A 16821-nucleotide genomic window follows, 5' to 3' on the forward strand; every position below is an offset into this window, starting at 1 on the left:
ATGTAAATGGTGTTGCATGTTCATGTAGATGGTCAAAACATTGTTTGATTCATGGCTAGTTTCTAAGGATAAATTCTGTTTTGCAGATCGTTGCCATTTTTGTATCAGGAGCTTGGATGAAGGTTTAGTGGATTATGAACTGTACGACCTGTAAGTCAAGATCTTTCTGCTTAATCTATTTATAGTTTCTTAATATATTCAGCAAACATTTGTTTTATCTATTTCATCTCATCTGTTGTTCAATTCCATTATTCAAGCTATACAAGCACTGGCATACGTATCATCTATCAAAAAAATCACATGCACGTCTCATACTGTTCATCTCTATCTACGTTCGATTCGTAGATCGAATCGAAATCAATTAATCAACGCCTCCAAGAAAATTATTACTCTCTCACTACGCCGTCGCCCGCCGCGCTCCGCCTCCAGTGGCCGTCCGGCAAGCGCATCTCCTCCGCCCAGCGTCGCTCCTCCTCCAGCTCCGCCCGCCGCGCCTCCGTCATCCGGCAGAACGGCCGCAGCGCCTCGTCCATGGCGTCGTGCACCCGCCACCACGTGGCGTGCGCAGCGTCGCTGGCGTAGCTCCTCTGGTCGCCCACGTTCCAGTTGCAGTCGTACTCCCGCCGGCAGTTCCAGGGCTTGATGCCGAGGTAGTGGATCGCGTACAGCTCTGACGGCTCCGCGGCGAAGAGGCGGTTCTTGACGCTGGCCTCCGCCGTGGTGTTCGACCAGATGTTCTTCAGGAAGTTCACCCGCCGCGGCAGGCGGTGCCACCACACGAACACCTCGTTGAGGAACCCCTGATCGCCGCCGTTGTACGACACCACGTCGGCGCGGCGGGCCATGAGGGCTCGAAAGGTGCAGTTCGATGGCTCGATGACCATGACGCCGGAGTTGAAAATGACGCCGTCGTTGCCGACGGCGGAGATCTGGGGGAAGTGGAACAGGGGATCCAGGTTTCGGAGCACGAGGATGTCGGCGTCGATAAAGACGAGCTTGTGGTAGTCGGTGAGCTGCCACAGCCGGAGCTTGCTGTAGTTGTACTCGTTGTAGGTGCCGCGCTCCGCGCGCGGGTTCCGTATGCGCTCGATCTCCCGCAGCGACCACCCGGCCACCGCCAGCGCCCGCAGCTTGTCGCCGGCGATGGAGCGGTCGTGGAGGAGGACGAGCTCGCGGGTGGACCCGGTCCGCCGGATGCTGTGCGCCAGCGCCACCGCCCCGCATACGTACGCCTCCGACGAGTGGAGCACCGTCACGTAGGCCTCGCGACGGCGAGAGCTCGCCGGCGCCGCCAGCTTCGACGCGTCGTAAACCACATCAGTTCCTGCGAATCAATAATTCAACTCTACTGTTCTATCATTCACCAATCTAAACACTATTCTACAACAAATCTCAAAATTTTAACCAGCAATAACTTTCTAATCCTTACTCCTCTACGAATCAGTTTTCAAATTATTGAGATGATCTGCTTTGCGTAACGACGAAGCATGCAGTTCTGTCACCATGTGCCGTGTTTAATGCAGAATCAAAGGAGGGACAGGGCTCTGTCCTGAACACAGTACTGGTTGTTGAGCCGTTTAGTAAGTAATTATCACCATACTAGAGACATCTAAAGAAATTAAAGGAACCGATTTTTAGTGATCAAGCACAAAATACTGACACAGCTTTGGAAGAAACAGAGCAAAATGAAGGGGGAAAACAGAGGAGAGATTTTGATGCCACTTCAAGTATGAGCAATCAAACCATGTAAATGATCTGATTTCATGTGAGACAGTTACATGACTTTGCTTTCAAGCAGGGAGTGAAGATGGATCAAGCTTAGTCTCTCATCAGAAACACTAGTTGAGCTGTTGTTTTCATGGAGTTGCATACAATTGGAGGATTACATTAAAAGCAATGAAGAAAATCCAACGCTCGACCTGGATTTGAGGTACTGTCTCAAAGGTTAGTGGGTCCTATCAGTCGATGCCACCAACAACCCTATTAATTATCTCCCTCAGTGCATTCATTCCCCCCTCTTTAATTGAAGAAAATGATATCTTTTCCTACTGATTCAACAGAGATTGAGCTTTGACTGCCAGTATATTCGACTGAAATTTATTGCTATTGTCCGTAAAAACAGTGCACCCAGTGAGTCCTAATCTTAATGGCCATCAAAGCTCATGGTGATGAATCATCAGAACTTGGTTGTAAACGAAATGGCAATAGTTTGAATAATTTGTTGTTGAATTTGTGGAACTTCTACTCCGGCAAAGTATCGAATCGCATGAAAGAATAGTTTTTGAAGCAAATGATCGATAATTAGTAGATTTGGATAGCGTTGCAGACCTTTTGCCCACAGTGGCATGGCGAGATTGCAGGAGCCGACGGGGAGCGCGAGCTTCTCCTCCAGCCTCGCGGCCTCCGCCGCGTAGACCCACCAGTCGCCCTCCCTCGCCACCACCTCGTCGCACCGGAACACCTCCATCATCGGCGGAGGCGCCGCCGCGCACGCTCGCAGCGCCACCCTCACCCTGCCCCTGCCGTCCCTCCGCCCCCGGCGCGCCGCCACGCTCGCGGCCGCCAGGTGCACCTGCAGCCGCCCCACGTCCCGCCCGCCGCGGCCACCGCACGGCAGCAGCGCCAGCACCGCGTCCACCTCTCCCGCCGGCAGCGCCGGCAGGGGGATCTCCGGGCATGACGGCCCCTCGTTCTCCTCCTCCTCGTCGATCCACTCCGGGAACAGGTCCTTCCACTCCAAGTGCTCCGACACTGGCTCGAACGCCACCGCCATGGCGGCTCCCCGGTGGATCCCCCACTGCTCCGCTTCCTCCTCCGCCATGTTCACCAGCGCCAACCTCGCGCCGCCTCCGAACGCCTTGAGGAAACTAGGCGCCGCCGGCGTCTCCATCGCCGTCCGGTTCCATTTCTTCAACAATCCTCCTCCTCCTTCCGCCTGCACAACATATATATATACTTGCTTGTAAAATTTCGACTCCAAATGGATCCACCGGTTTCTTCAAAACGATCATCATGCATCAAACGGTGAGTACTCACCTTACCTTCTTCATGAACAGGCAACCACCCCGGAGCGCACAGTTTCCCGAGTCGTCGTAGAGCGAAGCGGGGCGGAGGAGTAGGAGGGCGACGTAGGCGAAGACGAAGAAGCTCAGGAAGGCGACGTTGATCTTGATGACCAGGGCTTTGGACGCCACGGCCTTCATCACCGACCCTCCTCCCAAAAAACACATCGCCATTAATGCGCACGCAAGCGAGAACGAGAAGTAGTCTCAGCAAAGGCTGGGGCTCGGCCACCCTTCAACCCAAATTTATAGGACCATCTTTACTTTAAATTTTTAAAGTTGGTCCTTGCCCGCTGCGAGTGACTGCATAGGTGAAGCTATGGGTTAATGGTAAAACGTTATGTCATATCACATGATTTATTACTGATGAAGCTGTCGTAGATGACATGACTTCTTTTGAAATAATAGTCAGGAGTTAAATGAAAATTGAAAGTCTGAACTAATGTGGTAAGATAGATCAATATGAATATGAGAGAAACAATCCCATCAAGGTGAAATAGCTGTCATCTCTAGCTCAAATCGTCTCGGCTATCTCGGCTTCATATCTCATCTCAGTCATCTCGACTATCTGGGCCTCGAGTCTTGACTCGACTATCTTGGTCATCTCGATCTCGAGTCTCGTCTCGATCATCATCTCGGTCTTACCATCTCGGTCTCAAGTCTCGACTTGATCATCTTGGTCTCACGTCTCGCCCTCGAGTCTCGTCTCGATCATCTCGGCCTTGAGTCTCATCTCGGCCACTCTGCCTCGCTGATTCCATCCTGGACTTCACCTTTACATTTTCTATGAATCGCTATCTTACATGACCTATGAAAAAGGAATGTGAATATTCTCATAGACACACGGCAGTCCAAGAATGAACAGGCGGTTACAAGGTTATCAGACCTAGTCCTCTTGAATACCCCTTTTTCTATACATAAGACCAAAAGAAAACGACTATCGGATATGGTCCCCTTGCAAGTTACTATAAAGGTGTTATCCTATCCGACGTAGAGATGCTTTAAGTAGGTTATAAAAGACCTAACACACAGTTTTATTCCATGTTCGACTTTGCAAATTCTACTAATATTATCTTTTTTTCTGTCCACATTTCATTATTTTTCATAGAACCCTAACTTGAGCATTGGAGTGGTCTGCCAGGACTACTCTCGGTACCAATCTAATCTCTCTTTGAAATGTTTTTCAGGTCCTCATCATCTCCCACGTTTTAGCTCATCTAGAAGGTCATACACGTCGGATTGTTTATTTACTGGTAGTTTGATCATCCGCAGTATTTGATCGTAACAATTTGTTTGAACACTCAATTAATCCCTATTATATCTAAAATATATATATAATTTTATATATTTTTTATTTACAAATTGTGCTGGACATTGACTCAGAAGAATCAGTGATGAGTCATTCAACAAAATAAACTGAAATTGATGGCTAATCATTGATTACTTTCGGATCAATAAAGAGATTGTTTCATTGTAAATTTTATTTCATAGTCTGAGGAAAGAAGAGTCTTTTTTTTCTTCTTCTTCTGCAACTTGCAGTAAAAATTTCCTTCAGTGAATGACCAAGTAAAACTGAAAAGTCCTTCAAGAGCAAGAGTGAATTCAGAAATAAAATGAAAAAAAAGGAGAAAATCAGCTCACATGAATGTTGATGATACTAAAAGATGTTATTTCTCAGCAAGATCCAAAAGATGAGGTTTGGTGCCTGGTAATGTTGGTGAAGGGCGACATCAAGTGGATACTGATAAGGCCCTTAGCTTTAAAGAAAGTGGCTGGGAAGCAAGGGGCCCCTGTCTTTCTTATCTCATCTTCCCTTTTGCTCAAGATCTTTGTCCCTGTTCATAGCTTGGACACGGCAACCAACTCCAGTCGGTGAAGCCGTGTATGGAAAAGCAAGGAGAATGCAGGTGGCCTGTTACAAGAAGAAGAAGAAGAAGAAAAAGGATAATTTCTACAAATTTCATTGCTTGAGGATTTAGTTACCTTGTTTTTTCTTAAAATCCACAGTTAGCTTAATTCAACTCCAGTGATTAGCAATATTTCTATAGAAGATATTGAAGGCTCTCTCTTTGTCCAAATCTGGTTCTATTTTGTTGCAGTGGTTCATGTTCAATTGTAGTCTTGAGCCCACACGATTAAATATTGTTCTACTTTAGTGGGAAGCAATCAAACTGATTAGGCCAACAATATTTCTATAGAAGATATTGAAGTAAAAGGTAATCTTTCTTCCTTTTTAGTGACAATCGATTTATTCTTACCTTTTTGGTGAATGCCAAATTTTTCACCTTTTATTGAAGAAAAATTACAACTCGTGCACCAGCGATGTGTTGTCATACAAAATGGAATAATAATAAATAAATTGAGTCTACATTAGTCCACAACAAACAAAAAAAAAATAGTGCTGAAGACAATTTTCCAATTTTATGCGTTGTTTACTCTAGAAAATGGACGAGAAAAATGGTGAATTATATGAGAGTTTGGAATGATTTAAAATTCGTTTGTAGACGTAAATTAAAATAACTTGCAATGACTAAATTTTAATGGATCTAAGCCCAATAACCCATGTACTAACTCTTCCGGCCCAATAGCAAAGCCCAAATTGTAGGAATCTAAACCCAATTGCATTTTTTTTCTTGCAACAACAACAATAATAATAAATAATAGTTTGACATAGTTTGATTATTTTTAAACTGCCTTCGGTAAATACTAATACTGGCGATAATAATAACACGAGACCGCGACCATCATAATAATTAAATAATAAACAAATGACCAAATAAATAGGGGATAAACTGTGTTAATTAAGGCGATAACAAATTTTAAGCTTCCTTCCAAAATCACCCCTTTAAACGAAGCCGGCGTCTCTCTCACGATCGCGGTCTGAATTGATCTCCGCTTCGCCGCGCCACCGCTCCACTGCCGTTCCACCGCCAGGCTAAGCCTTCCTTATTAGCACCTCTGCGGCATAAACCCTAATCCTCATCGCTATCGGTTTGCCGTGAAGGGATCGAGGGTTAGGGTTTGGCCGATCGGAGTGGCGGCGACGGGAGACAGCGTCTCCCTTTGGCATGGCCCATCAGAGCAAATTCGTTTCCGTTAACCTCAATAAATCATACGGGCAACCCTCCACTTCCTCATCTGTACATGGCCGCCTTCGCTCTGGCTCCGCCGGCGGTGGTGGGAGTGGAGGTATGGTCGTCCTATCCAGAGCTCGGAGTTCGGTTTCATCCTCGGCGAAAGCCGGTCAGAAGCTTGCCATTCCGTCCCCCTTGAATCTGCCGTCTCTGAGAAAGGAACACGAACGCTTCGATCCTGCTTCCGCTGGTTCCGGTGCTGGGCATGGAAGCCTAGGGCTTGGATCGCGTACCGGCTCTTCGGTTTTAGGCTGGAGCAAACCAGCGATTCCGCCAGCATCGCCTTCTGTCCCAGAGAAGGACGGCAGCATCAGAGGGGAGGCTCACTTGGGAAGATCAGCCATCGTAGGCAATGAGCTTGGAGGTAACCCTTACATGCCACCAGGTGCTCGTCTAGGTGGCCAGCTGCTGAATGTTGCATCTGCTCAGGGGTTTCTGGAGAAAGCTGTGATCTTGAAGGGCGAAGACTTCCCTTCATTGAGAGCAACGTTCAGCTCAGCTCCGAAGCAGAGAGAGGCATTGAAGCAGAAACAGAAGCAAAGGCAGGGAATTGAGGAGCAGTCTAATGGCCGAGAGGTGCCTGTCCTACGTGCACCTCTCCAGATGCGGCCTCAGATCAGATCGTCCCGTCTTATAACAGATAACGTGTCAGATGTAGATGGCGGGTCAATCCATCCACTTGGTTCTCCAGACAACTTGCAGAAACAGGATGGTCACTTGCCTACTCTATTGCCACAGGTTTTGCTGCATCACACGTCAGATTGGACAGATGATGAGCGTGATACAGGACTTTGCATTCCTGAACGAGAGAGGGATCGTGGGTTTTCAAGGTCTGAATCTGTTCAGATTCATGATGCCTACAATGATCGATTGCTGCAGGATACAGGAACTAGCAGTCCTTGGTCCAGGGATTTCTTGAAAAGCAGTTCCTTGGGGAGGGATTTACACAATGCAACTAATGAAATTCATGAATTTGGCTCTTCAAGGTTTTCAACGAATCCAAGGGATAGACCAAATGTGAATGCATTTGCAGCAAACAAAGATAGACATAATTTTAGACCTTCAAGTGGAAACAGGGAAATTAATGTGGATGGCATCAATGCTCATTCATTTTATGGAGAAAATTTTGGTGATGGTTTTAGTAAGCGAACCCAAGATTATAGGTACCAAAGGACAGAATCGGGTTCCCTTGAGAGTTTAAGAATTGATAATAAAGTTGTATCAGAATCATTCAGTGGTAATAGTGTCGCAAAGAATGTCCCTAACCACCACAATGGTTATCCTAGTAGGTGGTCAAAAGGAACTTCCTTTCAGAATAACACATTGTTGAAGGGACAATCTTTGATCAAAAGTAAAGCTACTTCCTTGAGCAATCCAATACTGAACTTTGGTAGAGAAAAACCATCTTCATCAAGTGGTGTAAAACCCTTCCTTGAAGATGCTGAATTTGACAGCAAGGATTCTTTTTCAGGGAGTATGAGAGACATGAATGCTAAATTGTTAAAGAAGAAGGTTGTAGAGAGACAAATTGATTTGCATGACCCAGTTAGAGAGTCATTTGAAGCAGAGGTTGAGAAAATTCTGAGGTTGCGAGAAGAGGAACGTCAACGTGTTCTGGAAGAGCAAGCTAGAGCCTTGGAACTTGCACGAAAAGAAGAGGAAGAGAAGGAGAAGTTGGCCAGAGAAGAGGAGGAAAGAAGAAGGTTGCTTGAAGAAGAGGCAAGAGAGCTTGCTTTGCGACAAGAGCAGGAGAAATTGAGGGTTGCTAGGCGAGCTGAAGAGCAAAGGATAGCAAGAGAAGAGGATAAGAGGAGATATCAAATGGAGGAAGCAAGAAGGAAAGAGGCTGCACGAAAGAAGCTTTTGGAGTTGGAAGCCAGAATTTCTAGACGACAGGCTGGAAATAAAGGAAAAGATAATAGAGTTCCTACATTTTCTAATGAACAAATACCTGATGTTGATAGGGAAAGAGACATTCCACTAGTTGCAGAAGATGGAGGCTGGGAGGATGGTGAAAGGATGGTAGAACGGATTACTGGCTCTGGATTTTCTGATTCTTCATCTGTGGATAGATTTCTGGAAGTGGGGTCTAGGTCTCAATTTCCCAGGGATAGTTTTCCTTCTGTTGTTGACACAGGAAAATATTCATATGTTGATTCAATGATTCCTTCCCTTGATGAAGAGAATGCTTACAGTAATCAAAGTCAGGATGTTTTTGGTTACAAGAGGAAAGAGTTCCATGATGGTACTGAACCAATACCTGGTAGACCATCCTCTAAAGAAGTTATGATGGAATCTTCCCAAATGCTAGATGAATACCACGAACAGAGGAAACCAAGATGGAGGTCTAACAAAAGGCTTGATTATTTCAAGAGGAATAATGATGCTGACGCTGAGTTTAATGATGATCTCAAGTTTGGAGATGTTAGAATGGTGCAAGGAAATTCACATGGAAGTTCCCATGCCCAATATAATGAACTATCATCTGATTACTCAGTTGATGACTTTTCCTCCTTCACAAGGTCGTGCCAATTACCAAGGCAACCTCATGTGCCTCCACCTCCCTATGTAGCCCCTTTGCATAGAAATTCTTTTAGAGACACTAAAGAAAGAGCTAGTCCATCATGTTTCGTAGACAATGATAATCATTATAGTCATGCAAGTAGATATGATTATCAGGTTATGCTGAAAGGTAGTGACTATTTGTTTTCAGAAAGTCTTCAACAAACCCCCAAAGCTGCTTCTTTTGAGGGGAATTCTATCAATTTGGAGCAAGAATCAGAGAAAATGAGTGCAAGATGTGGTTCGCAGCTCTCCTTGTCTGTTTCGAGCCCACCTAGTTCACCTGCACTTCTTTCACACCATGAGATGGATGTTTCTAGGGATTCTCCCCCACTGCCAGCTTCTGCTGATGGCGACCATACTATTGTATCTGACAGTGAGCATATTGTATTCCCATTGGAAGGTGGTAGTATGGATAGAATGATGACTTCAAGTTCAGTTTCTCCTGAAGTTGATGATGAATGGCCTGTTGCGGCCAACGAAGAGACACTGGAAAATGAGTGCCATGAATTCCGAGACATAGCTGAAGCGCATGAAGGTGACAATAATAATCTTCATCAGGTTCAGGATATGGAAGATTTACAATCTGATACACAAACTTGCAATATGGAACAAGTAATTCTTGGATTTAATGAAGGTGTTGAAATTAAACTTCCAAATATAGATACCTTTGAGATATCCTCTAGCAACAGTGAAAAGGAATTTAAATTACATGCAGTCCCTGCAGGTTGCTTGGAAGAATTGATTACTAATGGTGAAATGTCTGCAAGAAAAGGCACTGCTGATAGTTATTCGACAAATATAAGTGAAATGGAACAGGCTCTGCACAATTTATCTCTTGATCCAGCAGATCCAGCAGGAATTTGACTATTCTGCAAGCAGTTTTGGGGCATCTCAAAGCTCAAGATTGCCAGATCAGCCTATGACTCTTGCCACAAGCTTGTCGGTGCCATCTTCAACCACAGATGCACTCAGTTTATCCTTCCCTTCTATTGTTAGTCAGGTTGAAGCTCCTGTCAATCTTCAGTTTGGTCTGTTTTCTGGCCCTTCTTTGATTCCTTCTCCTATACAAGCCATTCAGATTGGTTCAATTCAAATGCCAATTCATGGTTATACGCATACAAGTCCATCTCTACCACAGGTTAATTCTTTCCATTCTCCTTTGTTCCAGTTTGGACAGCTTAGGTATGCCCCAACTCTCTCTCCAAGTACATTGCCACCAGCCCCTCATGCCACATCGATCATTCAGCCTCCTGTTCCAGCTCCTTATTCGTTTAATCAAAATCCTGCTGGTGGTTTTTCTAACCAAGCAACTCAAAACATTTCTCAGATGACAAAACGAGATGGAAAATTTTCTAGTTCTTCTGATAATCAAATTTCTCATGTGCAAAAAATAGCCAAACCTTCTCCAGGAAATTTGCCAGCTGAGCAGCTTAAACCATTGTTAGAGGCAGGAAAGTATGCTTCTATAGCTTCTCAGAATCGGACAAATGCATGTTTTATGGGTGACAAGAAAGGTACAAATGATTCAGCCTCTCATGCTGACAGACATGTTTATGATGATACCACTGAGAAGAGAAACTATCGAGGATATGGTAGGCGAAAAGAGCCTCAACCTCAACAGCATGGTGAATTTCATTCTTCAAGGTACATTTCTGGACAAAAAGCTGCTCCAGGTACTTCAGTTGAGGGTCGAAGGAAGAGATATGCTCACAATGTTAGAACTCCTGCCCCAACATTATTTCCTGATATGGATGAACTGCAGGGAGATTTAAGCAGCTTTCTTCGTAGATCAAAGAGAAATACCCGAAGAACTGAATTCAGAGTCAGAGATAATATTCAGAGAAAGAAAGCACAAAGCATAGAATCATTAAATAATGTGGGGTTAGATGTGAATCCAGTGGCTACTGGAATTACTATGAACTTCAGTAAGAAAGATGAAGCTTTGACTAAGTCAACCAGGCTTACCAATCAACCAAATGACTCTCGTTCAGGTGCTTCTACTTCTCAAGCTGTGAGTTCTGATAGGAAGGCTGACAAAGTTGCAAGCAATGAATCTATTTCAAAGAACACCAATATTGGCAAGTTGCATGCCAGTAAAGGCAATGCAAATGCGAGTGACACTATCGAGGATGACGGTGATGCTCCTTACTGAGCGGAGTCGTTCGCATTTTTAAGCAAACAGGAATTGAAATTCCTAGTAATGAGGATGACTTTATTGAGGTAAGGTCCAAAAGGCAAATGTTGAATGATCGCGTGAACAAAAGGCTAAAGAAAACAAGTCCAAGGCTAGGGTGCAAAAGGTAATTTATTGGACTTAATTCCATGTGATACTTGTGTAGAAGTATTTCAAAGGACTTTATTTTTTGTTCTTTTTGTGATCAACAGGCTCCTGTCAAACAATCTTCCACTTTACTAAGTAATGCATCCAAAGCCAACTCTAATAAAGCAGTTGCATCTTCTATTGGAGACACAGCTAATATTCCTTGCTCTAATCCACTTGCTGCTGGGGGAAAGGGATCTGCTAAACTTGAGGCATCATTTGCATTGACTGCCAGCATGTCATCTCAGACGCTGCCTACAATTGGCACTCCTTCAGTAAATATCATTTCTGAAAAAAGGTTGAACAAATTGAAGTATGGACTATCTTTTGGGTGGTTTCTTTGTTTCTATAATTGATTTTTTAATCACAATGCATTTTTTACAGACCAAGCCAGGTGATATCTGCACCTGCTGTAAATGATAGTGAGTCAATGCCTGTTTGGGGCCAACAGAAAACAAAAATGATGACTATTCTCCAATGCCTTTGAGCTTGTGGGACAGTGAAAATCAGGTAATGTCTTGCAATTGATCATATGTTCTTGTCTTGTATTGTGTAGTTGGCTTTGACAACATTTTTGTTATCTGCTGTGTCCAATAAAGGCAAATACGCCACCTCACCAACATTTGCTCATTCAACTAGTTTCCTCATGCGGATACAGACCCTTGTTTGTTTGTAGCTGTAGCAGTTCTTGGTAGAATCCTTGGTAAAACCCCATTCTGTGGTTTGGAAGGCGTGTACTATCTTACTATTTATAAGAAGACATCTGTTCTGCATGATCTAGGTTCTTTTATTGACTGAAGTCACATTTGTAGTTTTACAGGATTCAAAACTTGAAATTATTATGATTTTCCATATTTCCATGTAGCATTTTTAATGTGCTTGCATTAGCTTTTGTCATGTTGGCTAGCTTGACTGATTTCTATGCCAAAAACCATCAACTAGCATGCTACATGCCAGATTTATTCTTTATTCATCATCATCATTGAAGGTTTGAGGATGCAGTGGGTTAAGCTTACTTGAAATCTGTTTATGCTTTGTGGATGTAAAAAGGTTGGGGATGTGGGAAAGGGGAAGAGAAGAATATGGCTCTTGCACTACAAGTTCATCAAACTCATCTGGGGCAAAATATGTGGCCTTAGTCCATTGTTATGTGGATAAAGAGTTTTTGATTCATATTCCATAGTTCTCTATAACAAGAAAGTAAAATATCAAAACCAAACAAATTCTTGAATTGAGATTCTGTCTGGTTAGAAAATTTGTTTTTCTGTGCCTTTAATTTTGTTTCTTGTCTAATCAAACCTTTAAATTTTAAATCAATCTAAATTTCACTTGTTCCCATTTTTGTGGGCTTCATTATTCTTCGTGTTAGGCAATATTCACAATTGATGTAAAATGATATGAAGTTCCTATAAACTGCAAGTCATTTGGCCATATTTGTAAACAGTTGTCAGTCTAATAATGTAATCTTTTATAATTCTTATCCATCACTGATCAAAAGAGATTTGGTTAATTTTCTTCTTTATGAGGCTTTTGAATATCAGCACACTGATAATTACCCTGAATATTACCTATTTGTTGCTGATAATTGTGGTTTAGTTCAATTTTTCACGCGTTGGCTTGACAATGATCCGATAAATTAAATTTTAATGAGAAGTTTTTGACACTTATATTACCGAGTCCTTAATCAGCTGCCATCTCCTTTTTTCTTTTCCACTTCTGTTGATTAATTTGAAAATACTTCGAAAAAAGGTATGAATATAAATCTCTCTTTTTTTTTGTGTCTGTGTTTAGGACTTAACTCTTATATGCCCAATTCTCTCTTTTCTTTATTTTTTCTTGTTTTGACCTAGATCTCCTATTATCCAGAGAGCAACAAGATTTGTTTGGGTCTTGATGCATCTGTCATGCCACTGCCATTTTTTTCTTGATGTGTATAAGCAGCACATTTAATTTAAGTGAAATATAGGATACATGCAATCTAGTCTGTTTTGAGCACATTGTTGACCCTCTTGTATCTACTGACTTTCCTGCAGGCCAAATTTTAAATGGTTCTAAGCTGTAAATGATCATATAGGTTACCAAGATCCCATTGCACTAGTAGGCTCTATGTAATGGTTTTGTTTCACAATAATTATTAGCCTAGACATGTTCTTTTAGTCAACTTTTGTTTTCTTCATATTCATGTGGCATCCAGATATTTGTAGAATTCGGTCTTCTTAGTGTTTTAATGATCTTTGCTTGACCATGGCAATCTGCATTGCCAGATTGGATTTATTTGTAAGTTCTGGAAAATTTTCAATAATAATCATATTGCTAGAAGCCTTTTTTTTAATTGCTATAGGCAGCATAATAGTCTCTCTCTCTCTCTCTCTCTTTCTCTTGTTTTTTCTAGAATGTGGTGTGTGTTATTTTTTTCGTCCACAATATTGAATTTTACATGTATTGTGGGACAAAGCTTGGTTGTTGTTGTTGTTGTTGTGTTTTGTCAATTTTGTGGTTGCTGAACTCTGTATATTATCATCTTTTAGGCAATTGATTTGACTCAGACTCAGCTTGATGAAGCTATGAAGCCATCACATTTTGACTCAATAGTAGCATCTAGCAATGTTCACGAATCCCCAAAACTTGCATCTTCTGCTGTGACTCTAGAGCCCACTTATCCTTCATGTGCAGCATCAGTTAATTCCTTGATTGCCGCCAAGAAAATCCAATTTGGCAAGCAATGTTCTTCTTTTATATTTTAATGTATGAGCAATGATACACTACATGAAAAATATAGCATGAAATTCAACATGACACACTTCATGCAATGGGTCCCACAACCATGCAGTGGGGCTCACATCCATGCAATTGACTGTGTCATGTTGAGTTTCATATTACATTTTTCATGTAGCGTATCATTTTTCTTAATGTATTCCAAGTGTTTCTGGACAAAATGTTGAGTTTGTCTAATTCTTTTGTTTCAGGAGCAGTGATTCTACCAAATGTTTTGCCTTCCATCAGCCAAACCATTTTGAAAGGACTTGGCCCTCCAGATTCTAGCAAATCAGACTTGAGTAAGGATCAAAATTTGGCAAACAGCAATCATGCTATGTTTCTAGTCAAGGAACAGTGTTCTAGTCAACCATCTGCAAGTCTTGAAGATGCAGAGGCAGAAGCTGAAGCAGCTGCTTCAGCTATTGCAGTAGCTGCCATTAGCAATGATGAAATTATTGGACCTGTTATTGGTTCCTCTTCAGACACCAAAACTTACTCTTCTACTGATGGAAGTGCATTGGCTGCTCGAGGTGATAAAATAACTCCTATTATCTTTCTTGTATCTTCAATATTTCATTATTATGAAGTCACTGCTCTGAGAATATAATGAGAGCATATGAAAAATTCAACAGGTGTAGCAGCAAGCCAAGAAATAACTGTCCAGTTTTCCAGTGAAGAGTCCTTAACAGTTGCTCTTCCAGCAGATCTTTCTGTTGATACTCCACTCTCAGCATGGTCTGCTTTACAAAGTCCACAAGCTTCCATGTCAATGCTCTCACAATTTTCTGGAGCAACACCTTCACATTTCCCTAGCTTTGAGATGAATCAAATAGCAGATGGGTGTCTTTTTTCATATGGGTCAAATGATGAGTCTTTTGGTTCACAGAGTCAATCTCAAAATGGTTCTTTGGGTTCTAGCACACTGGGAGCCTGGCCTCAGTACCACTCTGGTGTTGACTCTTTTTATCGCCCACCGGCAGGTTATAATGGCACATTCATCAGCCCTGGAGGAATGCCTGGTGTTCAATGCCCCCCTCCCATGGTCGTCTACAATCATTTTCCTCCAGTTGGACAATTTGGGCAGATAGGATTAGGTTATATGGGGACTGCATATATACCTGCTGGGAAGCAACCAGATTGGAGCGCAAAACAAGTTTTTTCTAATGCTAGAGACAATGACAGTGATCCAAGCAATCAAAACACTGTATCGGGTCAGGGAACCCCAACCACTGCACCAAGTACTATCCATAATTTAGGTCCAGGATCATCTCTGATGGTTGCTTCTCCTCTAACCATGTTTGACATAAATCCTTTCCAGGTATGTGGAATGTGAATTGAACTATAGGCAAAAACTAGGCTTCAATTTTTTTAAAAAAATCTGACATGCAATTACAACTAGTGCATTGTTGTTCAAAGAAAGCCAAGTCCTATTTTATGTTTCTATGATTATTGGATGGATTGGTTTTCCTGTGGTTGAAGAAGTATGACATTTTGCTTCTTGTCAGTCAGAATCAATATCACTGTGAATTTACATCTGTAACTTGAGTATCTACTTTCTGTTCAGTCAACTGCCAATATTCCGCTGCAAGCTTGGTCTCCTGTGCCTCCACCGCTCCATTCTGTTCCTTTATCCATTCCGCTACAGCAACAGGTGCTGCCACCTCAGCCAGAGAATAGGATCCCTTTACAATTTGGCCGAACTGGAGATACATCCATGGGAAATAATAAGTCTGATGTTCCTCATGCATCTGCTTCAGCCGAAGTTAGTGAGAACATTTCTATTACAAATTCTGCTGTCCCTATTATGTCACTTGAGCTTGTTTCAGCCAAGCAACCAACTTTGAGCACTATCAATAACGAGTTGGCCAGGCCTTTAGAAAACACTATAAACTTGAATGAGAAGAAAGTTGCAAGCACAGTAGCACGACCTATGGGTGCTGTTGTTAATCATGGTGGGAGCATCAGTTCAAGTAGCAGCAGACCTAGTGGCCAGATATCAGATGCTCACTCTAAAACTCAACCACCATCAATACCTGGGAGCAATCACCTTCTTGCAGCTGGATATGGTGATCAGCAACGAGGAAATGTGAACCGTGCAGGCTCTGGAGGCGATTGGCATCGAAGATTCCAGGTCAAAAAGCAAGGCACTAGTGCAGACAAGAATATTGCTCCTAAAATGAAACAGATGTATGTGGCTAAGCCATCCTCCAGTGGAGCTTCAAACCAAGGCTAGGTGAAGACTTGATCACACCATATTGGTATCAAGAATCCTTCTGTGTCTATCTTCTTAATAACAGAAGTTGCCATGTCTCCGCTTTAGTTAGCTTTTCCATCAAGCATGAGAAGATAAAAGACTGCACGGCCTTCAAATCTCTATGCCCTGGTTTGGTAATCTATTTTTGATGAACCATGATTTGTATTATGGTTTGATGGCATTTTCATTCGTATGGTATATTATGAGCTCGTTTGTTTCATGCGAACAAAGTTGATCGTGTTATAGTTCCATTGATCATTTTTTATGTTGATTGTTTACACTCAGTCTTCTTTTAATTTGCCATATTTTGTGTGCAAGAATGTTGATTTGTGTGATGCGTTTTGGGTTGCCTGGTTGCATTTCGATGGGTATTTGATTAGCTTGATTTGAGTAAAGGGAGAACAAGATCATCACTCGGCATCTTGGTGTTGCTTTAGGTTGCAAAATCGATACACAACATTGCTAAAAGAATGACCAAGTACTCACAAAACTTTAAGTTTTCCAGGATGGGACAGAGTGAATCGGCAATGGTTTGTTGCCTTCCATGTGATTTTATTGTAGTTCTTGGATCAATTTAAAATGTAATGAGTGGAGCCAGTCGATCGACTAACAAAATCTTTTTTTTTTCTCTATCCATGTTTAAGGAGTAGAGCTGTTAAATGGGCCAATTTATAATGGTGCGGATGAATCTATTAAAAATTCATCATATGGTGGGGCGAGACAAGTCGA

General features: G+C 42.5%; 2 protein-coding genes across 2 annotated transcripts; one reads left to right on the forward strand and one right to left on the reverse strand.

Annotated features, from left to right (window-relative positions):
* Window positions 1-222: 222 nt before the first annotated feature.
* On the reverse strand, window positions 223-3258 carry LOC141848626 (UDP-glucuronate:xylan alpha-glucuronosyltransferase 2-like). Its single transcript, XM_074736673.1, has 3 exons — window positions 3042-3258; window positions 2329-2935; window positions 223-1324 (listed from the first exon to the last, which is right to left on the reverse strand). Exons 1-3 carry the CDS (start codon window positions 3234-3236, stop codon window positions 387-389), a joined length of 1740 nt encoding a protein of 579 aa, XP_074592774.1. The 5' UTR covers window positions 3237-3258; the 3' UTR covers window positions 223-386.
* Window positions 3259-6106: 2848 nt separating this feature from the next.
* Window positions 6107-16350, forward strand: LOC141848632 (uncharacterized). Its single transcript, XM_074736679.1, is given in 11 exon segments — window positions 6107-9601; window positions 9603-10905; window positions 10908-11009; window positions 11012-11061; window positions 11147-11394; window positions 11466-11518; window positions 11521-11591; window positions 13610-13796; window positions 14048-14368; window positions 14471-15156; window positions 15403-16350. Coding segments are annotated over 11 exon segments (7161 nt in total). The 5' UTR covers window positions 6107-6130; the 3' UTR covers window positions 16072-16350.
* The last annotated feature ends 471 nt before the right edge of the window (window positions 16351-16821 follow it).

The sequence above is a fragment of the Curcuma longa genome, chromosome 17 (assembly GCF_044706935.1).
Source record: "Curcuma longa cultivar G26 ecotype Majalengka, Jawa Barat chromosome 17, ITB_CL_G26_1.1, whole genome shotgun sequence".
In the NCBI taxonomy this organism is placed as follows: Eukaryota; Viridiplantae; Streptophyta; class Magnoliopsida; order Zingiberales; family Zingiberaceae; genus Curcuma; species Curcuma longa.